This window comes from Saccopteryx leptura, chromosome 3 (assembly GCF_036850995.1).
Source record: "Saccopteryx leptura isolate mSacLep1 chromosome 3, mSacLep1_pri_phased_curated, whole genome shotgun sequence".
Lineage (NCBI taxonomy): Eukaryota > Metazoa > Chordata > Mammalia > Chiroptera > Emballonuridae > Saccopteryx > Saccopteryx leptura.
Genome location: NC_089505.1, coordinates 19,539,891 through 19,557,723, shown reverse-complemented (window position 1 = coordinate 19,557,723; position 17,833 = coordinate 19,539,891). Strand labels below are relative to the sequence as shown.

Here is a 17,833-nt window from a genome sequence, read left to right as displayed (position 1 = left end):
TGCACAGCCCAGTGCAAAACGAACACTTGAAACCTTGGTTCAGAATGCAGAGGGAAAGTGTTAAAAGTACTAAAATATGAAGCTCTTTCCTTTCTTCTGTGGTCTCCCCTCCACCTGCAAAGGAGTTTTTATTTGTCATGTCAGGGCATGCTCCCTCGTGGGGGGGGGGGGGGGCACTCACAGGGTGAGTGCAGGCCCTTCTGGGAGCTGCAGCCACCACCATCGACTCCAGCCAGTCACTGGGCAGAGGCCACCGGGAGACTGAAGCAGGGATCTCCCCTTCCGGTGAGCCCCTTGCTTCAGCCTGTGGCAGACAGGAAACTCCCAAGGGTACTGCAACAACAGCTCAAGGACCTGTGAGGTACTGCCACTGAGGATAGAGAGGCTTGTCCCTGCTGTTTTGCCTGCCAAGGGCACAGTGGCCCTGCCAGTCAAGGAAGGTTGGCGCCCTGGCCATTTGCTGCCTCCAGATGCTACAGGACACGTGCACCCGACCCTGATCTTACCCCGCTGTTGCTCAGAAACCCCTGCCAGTTGGACGGTGGCAGCGATCCCAGGGCGGGAAGTAGGAGTGGGAGATGAGGATGGCTCGAAGCCCAGGGGCCAGGAGAGCAAGAAAGCGAAAATCTGTTTAGGGAATTCCGGGAGGCAGGACTGTGCCTGAGCTGAGGCTGCAAGTCCCAAGCACATGCCCCATTTTCCCTTCCAACATCACTGACAAAACGCAATTCTTACGAATTTCAAGAGGGTGACTGTGGAACACTAAACTCCGAGCACGGGGCACTTCTGATTAGGAACCTGGGGTCTGCATTAGTCACAGGGCCACAGAGCCAGCCCTGCCAGGGTCCTGGCCTCCCACACCATTGGACCGGACCCCATATCAATGTCACCTAAAGGTAAAATGAGAGGACTCCAGGGGATACAGGAAGGCAAAGCCAAGTGTCCTGAGTTTATTTTCTGTCTCTTTCATGAAAAATGCAGTTTTTAAAATATTATTTTGCAGGTTAAATGCTCTTTCTTACTGATAATTTCCTTCACATATTCAAACATCACACTTTTATTACTGGGTCCTTTACATGCTATATTGTTTTTATGATCTATGCAATGTCAGGTGGGCATATGACAGGTCAGGAACATATATATTATTTTCACAAGTTTCATAGTAAACATTATCTCTTTGCCTAATTATCTGAAATAAGTGGATTACTGCAGGGGTAACAAAGTTACACCGAGGAATCTCAAGTTCTTATCTCTAGATGGGGATTTCAAATTGCTCAAGGTAGTTTATTGAATGACCCAAACTGAAAATACAGATATCGATTCAATTTTATTATTTTCTCCCTTAATTTCAGCTGTGCTATGGGTAACATTCCCGTCCCTTCCTTCTCCATTCAGATCAGTTTCCTTACTTTAAGGTATTAAGAAGCTATTCTATTGTATTCTCGTTTTAAATTTCAAACTGACCTCTGTCCTTCCCAGCATCTCTGCCTGAAAGACTTGGAATGGAGAGGGGCCTGGTCTGTTCTTACAACAGCTCTCTCTCCTGCTCTTCTGAGTGCCCCCCCCCAATGGGGGAAAAGATATAGGAGAGACGACAAAGGTCTTGGACTTGACTGAAACTGTTGTGGTCCTTTGCTGCTTAACATTGGATCATTGTCACCAAGACACAAGATCCTGGGGTCGGTGGCCCAATGCTGGTTCATAGAGAACATTTGTGGGTTTTTAGGGAGTTCCAGAAGGAATTTCATCACTGCAGAGTTCCCTAGTATGGAACATTCTCCCCAGTTCAACCAACCTCACCCACATCACCCCATTCCCTGCTGGTAGTTCTCCTGGAGCGTGTTGCTCCTAGAAGTCTTTTCTGTGACTGGCAGTCCTTTTGGGAGTGACAAGTAGATGGCTTTATCCCACCACCTTTTGAAGTGCTATGCAACTCGTGGGAAACCCATTTATTCTCACTCCAACAAATGATGGCGAGGTGGACTGTCCGTGACCGCCCCTCTGTCCTGGTCATGTCCAGTCAGTGCTCCTCTCACTTGCCAGGTCACTTGTATGCAGTCTATGGAGACATCTAACCAAGAAATGAGGTGACATCCTCCCCTTGTGACAGAGGTCTTCAATCTCTTGCCGCTCCCCTCCTCTCCACCGTTAGACACATTCCATCTGTAAGACCAAGAGACAAATGTGACTTTATGTAAAGTGACAGCAATGCTTTTCTGATAACATAATAGGGAGGAAAATCAGCAGTTGCAGTGTAAGATGTTAATCCATGAACCACCCCTGGGAATGAAGGCAGGTGTCAGGAGGGGAGGGAAGGAGCTAACTTGGGACAGACAGAAAGAAACACAGCCAAATCATGTCTGCCGCTGGGAAAGGCACGGTCCCACAGGTGAAAGAATGCACTCCACTGACGTGGCTGTCAGAAGGGAGCCGGGCAGGGAGAAGCGGCCCAGAGCAAGAAGGCTGCAGGACCTGGAGGTGGAGATGACATGGAGGGGTCTCAGGGGCCAGGCCAGCCCCCGCCGCCGGCCCCGGCACCGCCTGAGTGGTGTAGTCGCCATTTCGGTCCCCGTGTATAACCACTCACTCACTGGGTGTCTTTTTCTTTTCCATCTTCAGGAAGAGGCAGCCAGAGTTCTCGCCCAGCAGCCAGTGTCCGTCGGCACATGTGCAGCTTTGAAAGCCCCACACTGCAGTGAATGTGTAAGAGAAGCTGCATGGAAACTAGTGGTTTGCCCTTGCTTTCTCTCTCCTGGGTTTTTCCACTTTCTAACACGGAAACAGATGTGGTGCATGCCATCCGGAAGGAGGAACCGTTTACGTGCCATGGTTTGCACGACTGCCTTAATCTGACTGCCCGTGTTCTTAAAAGGACACTGTCAAGGCGTTAGTCTCTCGCTTGTTTACGCGGCGGTGCGGTGCCAGGTGCACCAGGTCCGCCTGGCCCGGAGATTCACTTTTGTTTGTGACTCCCGCTCGCAAGCTCGAAAGTGAATTTCCCCTGCACAGAGCTGTCAGCTTCTCCTTGGCAAACAGCTTTTTCTTTTTTCTTTTTTTCTCTTGTTCTGCTGAAGGGTTTTTGCTGTGGCACAAATGTTTGAAATAATCCTGTCTCCATTAAAGCAAAAGCCGCGTTTGAATGGATGAAAGAGTTCTATGATGCCGGGCTCCGAGGCTGGGCGCCCACAGGAGCCTCTGCTGGGGGGGGGGGGGTTCTCACACCCTGGGGAGCACAAAACAGAAGTTTTGTGAGCCCCACAAGAAAAGTGAGTTTTACAAAAAGCAAAGTCATTGTTTTCCCAGAATTCTGAGTGCTTTTATCAGATTTTTCCCTGTCTGATAAAAACGGTGCATGTTTGGTCCAATTTTTGACCTTTAGGTCTTGACAGTGTCTTTTTAAGTTAACAAAAGGACATAGACCATGTTCAATTCATTGTGCACGGAGTCTGTGGTCATTTTCAGCTGTTCCTTTACAGCCCTTCAAACTCCTGGGAGAGTCAAAGGTACACATTCCTGCAGCAGGAGGGAGCCCGCTGCTGAGGTGTCTGTGGCTTGAATTGCTCTTCAGATGAGAAGGGCCCAGTTTGTTCAAATATGTGCTACTGAACTAGCCTTGGAGGCTGGTGACCGGGGTCCTAGCCTCTCTTCTCTTCACTCAGTGGAGTGCATTGGGAAGTCTGTGGTCTTCTTGTCCCTTAAAAAAGGCCCAAAAGGAAAGAGTATGGTTTCAACCAAATTATATTGACTCTTCGGGGGAAAATATAGTAGCCATGTTGGTATGTTTCAGGTGGTAGTTTGGAGGCTTCTGTAAGTGATAAATGGAAGCCACTCTAGCCAGCCTGGGTTCATTGCCTGTAATTCTCCCAAGTCAAAAGCATTGAGTGTTTCTTGTACCAGGGATTGAGTCAGGCCAAGGACACAGCAAGGAGATCCCGATTCTGACAGCTGCTGGCTGCCTGTCCCAAGGGATTGGTGGGGAGAAGAAATGTGCTTGTCCTGTCATGACAGCAGGGCCAGAGAGAGAGAGAGAGAGGAGAGTCACCTAAGATTTCATGCCATAAAGGTGAGTGGCTGGACGCAAAGGCTGCAAGTGGGTACATTCTTGGTAGGTGACAAAAATGAATGCAACAATCAGCAAAGTTAACAGGTTGGTTGTTAAGAACTTTCAAATCAGGATTGATTCAAGTGTTCTTTCTGGAAACTATACAAGATAAGATGTTGTTAGCTGTGTACCATAGGGTGAGATTAGCTATTTTTAGCAATGGTTGTTATTGCAAAGAAAAATAAAAAGAAACATATGCTCTTTCTGTGACCTTCAGTGCCCACAGCTTTTGTAAACAAGGAAGGCAAAGAGACTACTACTGATAGAAATAAAGCTGCCGGCTGGACCATTGTGTCTGCCTAGATCTGTCCTATGTCTAAGGAATAAGCTCAGCAGAGCAATATAACTGCCCTATATTTCCAGGGCAAAAACTCTGAGGGCTCTAGGTAAGGCTGAAGAACATCAAATGAGTTGTTATTTAAATCATAGGTTTGGTAGCATGGGCCATAGAAATAATGATAATGCTTGATCTGACGTTCCTTCAAAGGGAGGATGATCTAGGCCAGGGGTCCCCAAACTTTTTACACAGGGGGCCAGTTCACTGTACCTCAGACCGTTGGAGGGCCGGACTATAAAAAAAACTATGAACAAATCCCTATGCACACTGCACATATCTTATTTTAAAGTAAAAAAACAAACAAACAAACAAAAAAAACGGGAACAAATACAATATTTAAAATAAAGAACAAGTAAATTTAAGTCAACAAGCTGACCAGGATTTCAGTGGGAACTATGCTACTCTCACTGACCACCAATGAAAGAGGTGCCCCTTCTGGAAGTGCGGCGGGCCGGATAAATGGCCTCAGGGGGCCGCATGTGGCCTACGGGGCTGTAGTTTGGGGACCCCTGATCTAGGCCCATCTATACTTCCTGGAGGATATTACATCTGGTGTACTGCTGTTAAACAATGCTCCTGTACTGGGATGATGTCTTAAATAAACTTTGGCATGAGAATTTCATTCATCAGCCAGTATTCATGATTATGTTGAATCAAAGGGTATTTAATATGTGCTTAGGAAAAGTTTAGTAACCATCACAATTCTGCTCTTTAGTTTAAAATGAATTTGTCAAATTTCTTAAGAGAGTAGACCCTATACCCAATCAAAGTTTACGGGGCCTTCCTTACTTTATCGACTTTGATGAGGTCATTTTATTTGCGGGCGTCTTTTTCTTTATTAATTCATTGAAGAAAGCACAGGCTCAATAAAGGCAAACCGATTTTCCTTGTGCTTTCTTTTATCCTGTACCTTACAGCTTTAGGGTATTGAGTATGATTGATCTGGAGTCTTAAGGGAGACTGTGCATTTTAAACTTTATAATATACCAAATTTCAGTAAGCCAGTGGTTCTCTGGCTGGCTTATGATGAGGTTAGAATCAAAGAGGAGAAGGATAAAATTGACAACGCTGTTTAAGATTTACTATCAGCAGAAACTCCAAGTTATCCAGTAATCTGTCTTCAGTAACACATTTGGAATTTCTCTTCCTTACAACTAGGGTGAGTCAAAAAGATGAGAAATTTTAATTACATAGAGATAGGCTCCCAGAGAGTACGTGCTGATTATGCAGGTTTCTCTGGAAAGTCTTCAGGAAGTGGAACTAGAATCCGTGGGAGTGGTTTGTGCTGCAGACTAACTAGAGCAGGGGTCCCCAAACTTTTTACACAGGGGGCCACTTTACTGTCCCTCAGACCATTGGAGGGCCGGACTATAAAAAAAAACTATGAACAAATCCCTATGCACACTGCACATATCTTATTTTAAAGTAAAAAAAACAAACAAACAAAAAAACAAAACAAAACGGGAACAAATACAATATTTAAAATAAAGAACAAGTAAATTTAAATCAACAAACTGACCAGTATTTCAATGGGAACTATGGGCCTCCTTTTGGCTAATGAGATGGTCAATGTGCTCCTCTCACTGACCACCAATGAAAGAGGTGCCCCTTCCAGAAGTGCGGCAGGGGCCGGATAAATGGCCTCAGGGGGCCGCATGCGGCCTGCGGGCCATAGTTTGGGGACCCCTGAACTAGAGGTTGCCGGGAAAACAGCTGTCTGACTCAAGTGACTTCAGATAGCTCTTGTGGCTGAGATTCTACAAACATCACCACTGGGACCAGCTGGCTGAAACAGGTAGAGGTGACATCCCTGGAGTGTCTCCTTGAGATAGCACCACCCCTGCCTCAATAATATGTCCCAGCCATAGCCACAAGGCCCCAGCAGAACGGCCCTCAGGCCTGTGGCTATGGTTTGTTTTCTTAACATGGGACCCATTCTCTCCACACTGCGACTCAAGGGCATTTTCTATTTCCATTTTCATTTTCAGAGGAAACAAATGTGAACCTCCTTGGTGTCTTCCCTCCTTATGTGAAGGTCTTTCTTTGTCTGTGGGCTCTCTGGATACCATCCTTATGTCTGTTGGGAGGTTGTAAAGCCTGGTAGTGGCAGAGACTCACATTGGACAGAAGGGAGACAGGTGTTGTGTAAACTTCCCCCTCAGGCAGCTTGTTCCGGACGCCCTCCTCCTGATCTCAAACACCCACCCACACTGTGATTCACACGTTAGATCTTCCTGGAGCAGGGAGCAGTGTGCTCAGCAGATGTAACTAGTACTTACTGAAACAAACGAAACAGTGTCGCTCTGAACTCCAAAGATGTACTAATCTGTTTACACCTCCCACTTCCAGCTTTTCTCTACAGGGCTGTAAATATGGTGTGTTCTGTCTGGGCGACTGTAATACTTTATCCAATGAAAGGAGAACCAAAGCAAGGTCCACTCTGATTGCAGCCGAAACCATGGCCCCAGGCCGGCCGGGCTCTGCTCACCCCCAGCGTGTGTCACCGGTCCGACCTCTTCCTCTCCAGCCTCACAGGGATTTCCTCTAATCACTTCAATGTCAATACAAATATTTAGCCACCTGAGGTAGTTACGCCAAACGCTACTACATTTAATCTTCAAATATGAGATGGGTTTAGGTCTGATATCTATCTTTTGAAGTTCGAGCAAGGAAGATGGGATGCTTTGTGTCAATTATGTGGTGTTTCTAGACCAGGGTGCTTTTCCTAAGGTTCAGACACTGAGTAACCTTAAATAATGGAAGACAGAAGTTGATGGCAGAAACAAAAGGTATTGAATTTATCTAGAGTTAAAGAAAAGTCCTATTTTGTAGTAATATTTTATTTTTATACTGCACTTATTTCCTTTTCCTGCCCAAATCTCATACACTTTTTTCCTACTCTTGATATCACAGCAATGGGTCTCTAATCATTTCAAGGAGGATAACTGCTTTACACACAAAAATGATTGCTGAACCTTCACCTGAATCTAGGATATTAATTGTACATTTGTTAGTGGCCACTTGAACATAAAATACAAAAAAAGTTCCTCAGAATTTATTTACACTAATGCCTACCAGTATGTTTTATCATAACAGCATTTGCATGCATTTTAAAATAACAAAGACATACTATTGATGCAGTCTAAAAACAAAGCTTAATACACATGTAAATTCACAGACAATTCAAGCTGTCTGTGGACTGCCGGTTAGAAATAGCTAATCCGGGCTCCAAATATATTCTATGCTACATCTTCTACAAGATGAGACATTTCCTTTACTATCTCTGGATTTTAGAAAGCAATTTATTTTGTCCTTTAAAAAAAAGTTAATCTAATTTTCTTAATCTCATAAATGCCCTAGAGCATTAAAGCTGTTTCTTAATTAAACAGTAATTTACAGCAAACGTAGAGCAAGACTCTGAGGAGAAAGAAAGCTGCTAACTTTGACCAGTGGAGGGAAAATCTCCCGCCAGAAGAATAGAAATAATAGTGAATTAAAACAGAAGTAAATGGTGATTATACCAGTTTGCAAGGTGATTGATAATACCTTTAACACACGGATGAGCATGACTTTAAAAGAGGCCCATGTGGAACTCAGCAATGGGGAAAACGACTTATGTGAGTAAAATAAGTCCCAGGCATATAAGGGTGCCTCTTTTCCTAGTATATGCGAAGATGGGGACAATGTTTTGTTAGGGTCTGCAAGCCTGCTGGTTGAAGTAGGGCAGGCTTGCTTTCAAGGGACTTGTTTGTATGTATTATATGTATGTATGTATGTATTTTCCTCAAGGCCTTTATTACTTTTTTTGCAAGTTTATTTCTTTTCATTTCTATATTCCTAAGCCCGCCCTTGGCAACTATCAGCTTGTTTTTATATCTATGTGTCCGCTTTTATTATATTTGTTTGTTCATTTGTTTTGTTTTGTTAGACTTTGTATATAAGTGAAATCATAAGATATCTGTCTCTTTTTGTCTGACTTGTTTCTGTTGGCATAATGCTCTCTAGCTACATTCATGTTGTCACAAATAGCAAGGTTTTGTACTTTTTTATTTCTGAATAATATTCTGCTGTGTATATACCACAGCTTTGTTATTTGCCTATTGATAGACATCTAGGTTGCTTCCATATCTTGGCTATTGCTAGTAATTCCGCAGTGAACATAGGGATGCTTGTATCTTTTCCCCCTAGTGTGTTTGTTTTCCAGGGGCTTGCTTTATAAAGCACACACCCATAACTACATAAAGACACGAGGCATTGCTTTAGTCGAAGCGTTTTCTAAATGAGCACAGAGAGGCATACATTTGCAGAAGAAAAAGTGTTTCTATTGCAGTTGAAAGAGGATACAAGTCATTAAAGTTAGATGGAGCATTAGATAAAGCACATTTAAGCAGGGCAAGAGGTAAACATGAAGTTCTATACGTTCTGGAAGAGGCGTATTCATACTGACTGTATAAGGAGAAAGACAGTGTGAGTTAAGTGGGGGGTGGAAGAGATTGAGAAAGATGAAAGTGGAAGATGAGTTTACCTAGAGTTTCAGATTCGGAGGAGGAGCTATAGTCTTGTCTTTGGCCGGCTGGTGGGCTGCTGGTTCTTGCCAGGAACACCGCTAGTCTGTTCTTCCATTTGCTCAGCTCAGAAGAGACTCAGCTGTTCTAACAAGATAGTGTGGAGACTGATGAGTCAGTAATTTTGCATTTGCAAGCCTTTATACATTCTCAGGGAATATATTAAACATGTAGTTAGGAGAAATATTAATTTTGATAACAATTTGGAGAGGAGGTTTTTTTTTAGACAATTAAAAATACAGCATAGGTCATCATATGTACAGAGGAACTACCTTCCTTTTCCCTGTAATCAGCTCAAATTTGTAGCTATTACATCACTGTAGAATCTTTATATCCAGAATTTCCAAAGTACATATCAGGGTTTTTACAAGAATCTATACTTACCTGGCTCAGTTCATTTTTCAAGTTATAAAAAAATAAAATGTCAAAACGTTTCCCTCATCATAAATGTGACACAAATAATTTTTGAAGGATTTATTTCTGTATTTTCAAAATGATTAAAGAGGCCACTATATTAACAATTGGTCATTTCTTATGATTTTTTTTAAAGAAAAACTGTAATATAGAGTAATTTATTTTATATATCAACCTTTTCCTATTCCCTCTAATGTCTCAAATGTGTTAATTATTGTGTTCCTTTCTTGTTTTTATGGATACAGCAGAAAATAAATAAATAAATAAATAAAACTCCTAAAAAAAGAAGAGGAAAAATGTAATGATTTAAGTATTAATTTACACTGTTGTTATTAATAGTATGTTATGAGGTACCACAATCTACTAAAAAGCTATTCAGAATATAAGAGTCTAAAAGTAAGAGCAGACTTATTACAACCAAAACTGAGTTTGTAGTAGACGGACACAGTATATCTCATTTCCCCCCTTTTCTTCTATATTGTTTAATTGGTTTTATGAGGGTCCCATAAAGGTGAAAGTCAGGAAGGCTGGGGGGCTGTCGTTCCCTTAAGATTTTCCTTCACCAACGTTCATTGAGCAAAAGACCAGGGAGGGGTCTTTGTCTCTCTAAGTTCTGCTTTGTCTGAATCTTAATTTTGTCTCATTTGTATGAAACCATGCCAGAGGACTAAAGTGGAATCAGGGCAACTCTATTCTCCTGGGCTTCCTAGTTCTACCTCTTTTTAAGCATACATGGTTAAAAGTCCCCAGTGTGTGCTTGACCAGGCAGTGGTGCAGTGGATAGAGCGTTGGACTGAGATGCGGAGGACCCAGGTTCAAAACCCTGAGGTCGCTGGCTTGAGTGCGAGCTCATCTGGTTTGAGCAAGGCTCACCAGCTTGAGCCCAAGGTCACTGGCTCGAGCAAGGGGTCGCTTGGTCTGCTGTAGCCCCCTGGTCAAGGCACATATGTGAAAGCAATCAGTGAACAACTAAGGTGCAGCAGGGAAGAATTGATGCTTCTCATCTCTCTCCCTTCGTGTCTGTCTGTCCCTTTCTCTGTCTCTGTAACAAAACAAAACAAAAAGTCCCCAGTGTAAAAAATCCCAAGCCTGCTGCTGTGAACCAGGGCCATGCTGTGAATTGCAATCCATTACTTGTGTCAGGAGCCATGCTTGGAAATGCAAAGAAAATCCAAAGTTATGAAACACTTAGATGGAGCATGGGCCTGGGTTTTTCTGTCATGTGCCTTTTTTCTCTTCTGTATAGGTGCCATGTGTGTGAGCACACTGCGCGGGTAACAGGAAATGCCTGCATGTCAGGATGGGCAGCTGAGAGGATGTATGTTGTAACCCCACAAGACAAGGAGAATAGCTCTACCTGTGGGTTTTCGTTTGTTCCAGGGACTCAGAAGAAAGGGAGGCAAGACCTACGGTCACTATGTTCTGTTATTCATGCGTAACTAAGATTTTACTTTAAATTTGTTTCCTCCATCAATTTTGGAATCTTTTAAAGACTTGCACTGAGCAATAGTTTTATCATTGCCTGTCAATGTGCGTGTGTATGTGTGTGTGAGAGAGACAGAGAGATTATGCAATAAGTTTGTGAAATCTTAAACCTAAGTGAAAAAAGCTGCTTCTACAACAGGTTGGCTTTTCTCCCCTACAACTTTTCTCTGGGTCAGAACTTCCTGCTTTGTGTTGGGGTGGATGGAACCATGGGCTGCAGTTTCACTGCAACATGTAGTCACTGAAACTTCCAGCATTTGATTTGCAGTAAGGAGAGTTTGGGGGTTGGGGAGACAGTCCAAAAGCAAGTCAGATGGCATTGAGCTGGGTTTGCAATAATGACTTATATGTATTTTATCCTGTGTGCATGACATATCTGCAAATAAATCCATCTCTATTTTATTCATAGTTCTAATGGCAAGTCTGTGTCATGGTCTGAACCAGGTGGAAGACAGGTGCCCAAGGGTCAGCACATGTGGCACCGCCTCTCTGTGCACGTGAAGACCAATGAGACGGCCTGCAACCAGACGGCTGTCATCAAGCCCCTTACTAAAAGTTACCAAGGCTCCGGCAAGAGCCTGACCTTTTCAGATACCAGCACCAAGACCCTTTACAACGTGGAGGAGGAGGAGGCCCGCCCGGTTGGCTTCAGCCCTCCCGCCAGTCCTTCCATGGTGGTGCACCGACGCGTGCCACCGGCGGTGAGCACCCCGCCTCTGCTGCCGCACCTGACTGCAGAGGAGACGCCCCTGTTCCTGGCCGACCCGGCCATCCCCAAGGGCTTGTCCCCTCCCCTCCAGCAGCCGCAGCAGCAGCAGCAGCAACAGCCACCGCAGACATCTTTCCTGGACCAGCTACAGGGAGTGGTCAATAATTTCAGCACCGGGATCCCGGATTTCAGCGCGGTGCTCGCGGTGCCCGGGGGTCCGGGGGACGGGGTGCGGCCCCTGTACGCGGCGCCGGCGGCCCCGCAGCACCTGCAGATGCTCCCGCTGCAGCTGAGCTCCCCGGGGGAGGACCCCGCCTCCCCCGCCGCCGAGGACGAGGACGAGGACGACAGCGACAGGTTTAAGCTCCTCCAGGAGTACCTGTACGAGCGGGAGGGGACCACGGAGGAAGACGAACTGGAGGAGGAGGAGGACCCGCCGGCCGCCAGCAAACCCACCCCGGAGGATTCGCCCGCCCTGACGCCCCCGTCGCCTTTCCGCGACTCCGTGGCCTCGGGCAGCTCGGTGCCCAGCTCCCCGGTGTCCGAGTCCGTGCTCTGCAGCCCTCCCAACGTCACCTACGCCTCGGTCATTCTGAGGGACTACAAGCAAAGCTCTTCCACCCTGTAGGGGAGGAGGTGTCCCCATGGAGAAGCGAGAGCAGTGAGCGAGCGCCAGCGCCTCCGGGATGTGCAGAGAGCCGGGGGCCGGGGGCCGGGGGCGCAGGGCGAGGTCCCAGGGAAGGGGAGGCTGCGGCCGCCCGCAGGAGCCCGGAGCGCCCCGGACTCGGCGAGCAGACACCATCCGGGCCGGCAACCTGATTCTTGAATTATTCCGAGCCTTCTCTGGGAAGAAAGGGATTTCTGACAAAGCACAATCCCATGTAGTATGTAACTTTTATCACAAAAATAAATCAATACAATAAAATCGACAGAAAACCATCTCCCCATTTTGGACAACTGTGCATATAGATATGCATGCCCACATGCACGTGAGTGACCAGTTTGAAAAGGGCAGCACACGAGGACGATTCAGTTGAATCATGAATTCAACTCGTGGTGTTCCCGGTATTCCTGGTGAGCCTGGTGGAGCCAGACAGAGCAGATGGGTGAAGGAGAGGCAGGCAGTGAACGACGCAGAGAACCAATGATGGGACCACAGACTCCTGGTTTTCAGGAGACTCGGCACTGGCCCAGGTGGGGGCCACTCTTCACCACTGACCCTGACGCGGTGCCAGCCTGGAGTCACACGTGGAGAAAGGTGCATGGACACCCTGCTGCTCTGAAATTTCCCTCTATTTAAGTAAATATAAGTAAGAGCAAAATTATCACCAAAAAGTGCTTCATCAGGAGTGCTAGGGAAGGATGCAATGACAAACAAGACAATAATTACATGAGCATGGGGCTTTCAACAAAATCAGCACAAATCAGCTTCCCATATTTGATACTTGCTTATTGATAATTTAGAGAAAAGGCCAGAACAAGAGATTGTTTCAAGAGTGGCGGAAGATCTTTTGTGGATTGACTTGTGTTCCTGACAATGGGGCTTTCCCCTTCAGTTACTGAGAACAGACCATGTGGCAAAATTCTTACCTTCCATTTACTGTAGCAAATAATACTTACCAGTTGAACTTCTAAGATGCAGTACGTGTATTTGGTGCCAATGTCTCTTCTGTGTACTACGGAAACAAATCCATCTTTTAATTTAATGTTGTACTCCTAGCAAATACTACTGGCAAATTAAATGTTTAATGACAAATAATTCTTTCCAATTGTCACAGAAGTCCCTGTAACTAGCAAGTGAATGTGTTCTTGTGTCCTTGTGTACATGTGATAATAAAATTTGTGCAATGTGATATCAATCTACCTGCAACTAGAAAATCGTCTTTCTGATATAATACAGATATTTTTATGTTCCAATATAATGTTTTATATGTCATCGTCGCCAATATCTATAGGAACTATGAAGGTTTGAGTGCTGTGGTCCAATGTCTTTCATATGCTGCTCAGACAGTCCTCCCTCTTCTAAGAGAAAACTTATTTTTCAGATATTTTTTTGATCTGAAAATATGTTATTAATGAAGTGGCGTGAAAATTTGTTATATTGAAAGTTTACAAGAACTGTAGATAACAATAAAAAGATACATTTTATAAAGTTGCACACATCATTATTAAAGCATAAGATTGAAATGACAGTATTTAGATTATTTCAGGTTGCTTTAGGGTTTTGTTTGTTTTTTGAAGACTCTCCACAGCTACTTGAGCTTTATGTGCTTAAAGCATATAATTACTTCTAAGACTGATTATTATTTTTCAAAGTGTTTATTCATCACTTTTTGCTTTCTTTTAATGTTTATGTATTCATATTCCTGTATTTTCACTATCATAACCTTGCTTTACATTTTTGTTATTTGCTGTGTGTAATATCCAGGTGTGTTCAACCCAGTTGTTTCATTTTTGCTTTCACCATTTTATCCCAAATAAAGAGCTTTTTCTTGCTGTTTTGATTTTTATTAATAGTAGAATGACTCTTTCCTCCTTAAATATCTTTGTTTCTGCCTTATGTTCAGGCATATTTTGATATGCTTTCTTCATGTTAGAACTTATGATTTCTCAGCCAAAACTCACTTCAGAATCTTTAAAGATATACTGATATATATATATCAGTGATATAATATTTATATATATAAATAAATATGCCGTTTGTCCAGAATTCAACATCAACTCCAGTGTTCCAGGTTCATGTTTCTCCTGTCTTCCCCATAGTCTACTGCCAAGTTTAGTCAATTCCACATCGAAAATGGGCTGCTTTTATTTAAAAAAGAAATATTTTAGAACACCTTTGGTAGCAAGACCTCATGATTGAAACATGGATTTCAGTTCCTTGTTTTCACTGTAATGACTCAGAATGAGAAAAGTGGATGGTTCCGTGCTCATTAGGTGGTTTACTAATTGACAAACTAGTCAGGAGAAGCATACTATCTAATATTAGTGAAACATTTTTTTTTTATCTTAGTGCCACTAACATAAGTCCTTGATGTCACAGAACTTGTGCATTCAGATTTTTTAAACTAAAAATAAACCAGGAAAATGGCTTCTGCTATTCAAATAATCTGTCAGTTTGTTCTGAGGTTTCTGAGACATTTGGTGAATACATTGAACACTGATCACATCGTTGTTCCAAATGCCCCTTACTATCATGATTAAAAGTTTTCCTGTCTAGGCCCTGGTCGGTTGGCTCAGCGGTAGAGCGTCGGCCTAGCGTGCGGAGGACCCGGGTTCGATTCCCGACCAGGGCACACAGGAGAAGCGCCCATTTGCTTCTCCACCCCTCCGCCGCGCTTTCCTCTCTGTCTCTCTCTTCCCCTCCCGTTCCCCTCCCGCAGCCAAGGCTCCATTGGAGCAAAGATGGCCCGGGCGCTGGGGATGGCTCCTCGGCCTCTGCCCCAGGCGCTAGAGTGGCTCTGGTCGCAATATGGCGACGCCCAGGATGGGCAGAGCATCGCCCCCTGGTGGGCAGAGCGCCGCCCCATGGTGGGCGTGCCGGGTGGATCCCGGTCGGGCGCATGCGGGAGTCTGTCTGACTGTCTCTCCCTGTTTCCAGCTTCAGAAAAATGAAAAAAAAAAAAAGTTTTCCTGTCTACAATAGAATATTAGGTCTCATATCATAACTGTTCAAAATTGGAAATGGACATATATGTACCGAATAACAAAAGGGCAGAAACTCTTCTCTTTCATGTATGTGCTTATACAAGTTGTTTAGCTTCTTGTAAACATGTTTTTTGTTTGGCTTGTTACTGCCTTTTGTCAAATAATCTTGACAATGCTGTATAATAAATCTTTTCTATTTATTAAGTGTGTATGTTTCTTATCTATAGTTTGTAAGAGTTGAAGACATTGAAATAAACTGGTATAAGAAATGACTCTAATGGTTTGAGATTGCTCACAACCTGTCATCTAGGTGAAAGGTGGAGAGCACCACACAAAATCGACAGACTGGGTAGGTGACAAAGTAGAGCACAGTCTGATTATGAGGAAGGTGGTAACCCAAGCTCTAACAATTAAAAATGAAATCCAGCCCGGGCCAGGTAGCTCAACTGGGTAGAGAATTGGGTAGAGTGTTATCTTTATATGCCAAGGTTGCAAGTTTGATCCCGGTCAGGGCACATATAAGAATCAACCAATGAATGCATAAATAAGCAGAACAACAAATTGATGTTTCTCTCTCTTTCTTTCTCCCCACCTCCCTCTCTCAAAAAAAAAAAATCAATAAAAGGAAATCTTAAAAATGAAACTCAAAATTTAAGTTTTCAAATCCATGGCAGAAACTGTTATTGGTCTTTATAATAGAATGTGTGAGGCTTGACGAACTCTTAGCTCTTCAGCAGAACTCTAGAGACAGAGGCCTCTAAAAAGCCCCCATCTTTGTTTCATTTGTGCCGTACAAGGCTGATTCTCCTTGGCTCACACTCTAGGGGGCGCCTGGTTTCACTCTGTTGATAGCCTCTCGTTTACCCCGAGTTCTATTCCTCTACGTTTCAATGGAGACTTCACTGGTCCTCAAAATATGGGCGCCTCTGTAATTCACATCTTCAGGTATAAAATGCCTATACAATAAAACATCTGCCAAGTGTCGTTCAAAGAGAGAACATGGTGGTATAAGGACCAAATTCATGATACCATGATGTGTTTAGATGGAGCAAGCTCTATATAGGTAAAAATACCAGAGTCCAGGGCTGAGACACCAGGAATTTCTTCATGGGCCCAGAAAAAAGGAATGCGAGATCAACATCGTAAAATGGGAGCTTGGTGTCTCAGGAAGGAAAGTCATAGGAGGGAAAATAAGAAACAAAGAAGTAAAAAGAAGAGGGAGGAGGAGGAGGAACAGGGGAAAGTGGAGGAGGAGGAGGAGGAGAAAAATGTTTCCGGTTTGTAGTCCAAAGATGCACTCAGATATCAGGGTAGGTCACAAGGACCCCCACTTGGAGAGGGCAGAAGCTGCATCATAAGGAGGACATTTGGAAGGGCTGGGTTTGGGATCCAGATACTGCAAAGGATATATGAGTAACTGCCCCAACAGTTTTTACAGAGGACACCGTGAGAGGGAATCAAAGAGAAGGGGAGCAAGATTTCATTCACCTCCTCTGTGCCAGACTTTTTGACAGGTTCTTTTTTTTAATTTTTAGATTTTAATTATTCACTTTAGAAAAGAGAGAGAAAAGGGAGGGCAGTAAGAGCAGGAAGCATCAACTCCCATATGTGCCTTGACCAGGCAAGCCCAGGGTTTTGAACCAGCGACCTCAACATTCTTTGCGTTAATTTTTATTTATTTCTCCAGTATTACTGCCACGAGTATATTTTAGAGAACTGAAGTGACTTGCCCAAATTCTTTCTGCTAGTAAGTGGGACAGCAGGGATTCAAACCCCTGCCCTAAGCTACTGCAGAGCCTGTGGATTTATCTTTCTCTCCAGAGCCCAGGACAGGTCACAGGAGTTCGTGCCTGTTAGGACTGTGCTCCCTTTTGTGTTGCCACAGCATTTTATTCTTGTCCCTGGCAACATTATAGTTTACGTGTCTCTTTTTTTCAATAGAGTGTAAATTCTTTTCTGCTTGAGATCCAGTTTCCTTTCTAATTTCTGAGCCTTCGGGACAAAGCAGACACTCAGTAAATGTTTGCTGAGAAAGGAAATGGATGCAATGACATGATATAATTGTCCCAGATCAATTCTCTGAAGATTTATTTCAAGATATTTATGGAGTCCAGAGCTCTACATTTCCACCTACTAGCCTTAACTCTGTCAACTGAAAGAACACGTTTCCTTCATGAAAAACAAGCTTTGCTTTGAGCGCCAGAGAGCCATCCTGCTGGGCAACAAGTCTGAGTGCTTACAGAAAATGATGGTGATATTCAGTGTTCATTGAGCCCAGCCAGAGGTCCAAGAAGGCACTAGTTGGTGTGAGAAACAGCAGCCTCTGCAGTAAAACTCCAGGTAAGACAATCGCTAAAGAGGCATCCCGATTAAAATGAGAGCAAATAAGTGATCCCTGTGCAAAGCCTGGGCTGGCCGGGCCATCCATGCAAAGGACATAGTGGAAGGTAAAGCCAACCACCAAGGCTGGGAGACCATAGAACCCAGTAAGGGAGTTGAAGGAATGACACCATTAGACCAAAAACTGGCTTGATTTTTCTCAGGGTAGCTTGAGAAGCAATATTCATACAAGA

At 44.1% G+C, this 17,833-nt stretch overlaps 1 protein-coding gene across 3 annotated transcripts in view; it reads left to right on the top strand.

Moving 5' to 3' along the window:
• GRM1 (glutamate metabotropic receptor 1) overlaps positions 1-14,822 on the top strand; it is a 344,388-nt gene extending 329,566 nt beyond the window's left edge. The window contains exons 8-9 of one of the 3 annotated variants that reach the window (XM_066373051.1): positions 2,620-2,703; positions 11,313-11,385. In XM_066373051.1, coding sequence (XP_066229148.1) covers positions 2,620-2,680 — 61 coding nt within the window. In that variant the 3' untranslated portion in view covers positions 2,681-2,703; positions 11,313-11,385. Of the gene's footprint in view, positions 1-2,619; positions 2,704-11,312 lie in introns of all 3 variants that reach the window. The other 2 variants (XM_066373050.1, XM_066373052.1) reach the window with 2 other exon arrangements.
• The last annotated feature ends 3,011 nt before the right edge of the window (positions 14,823-17,833 follow it).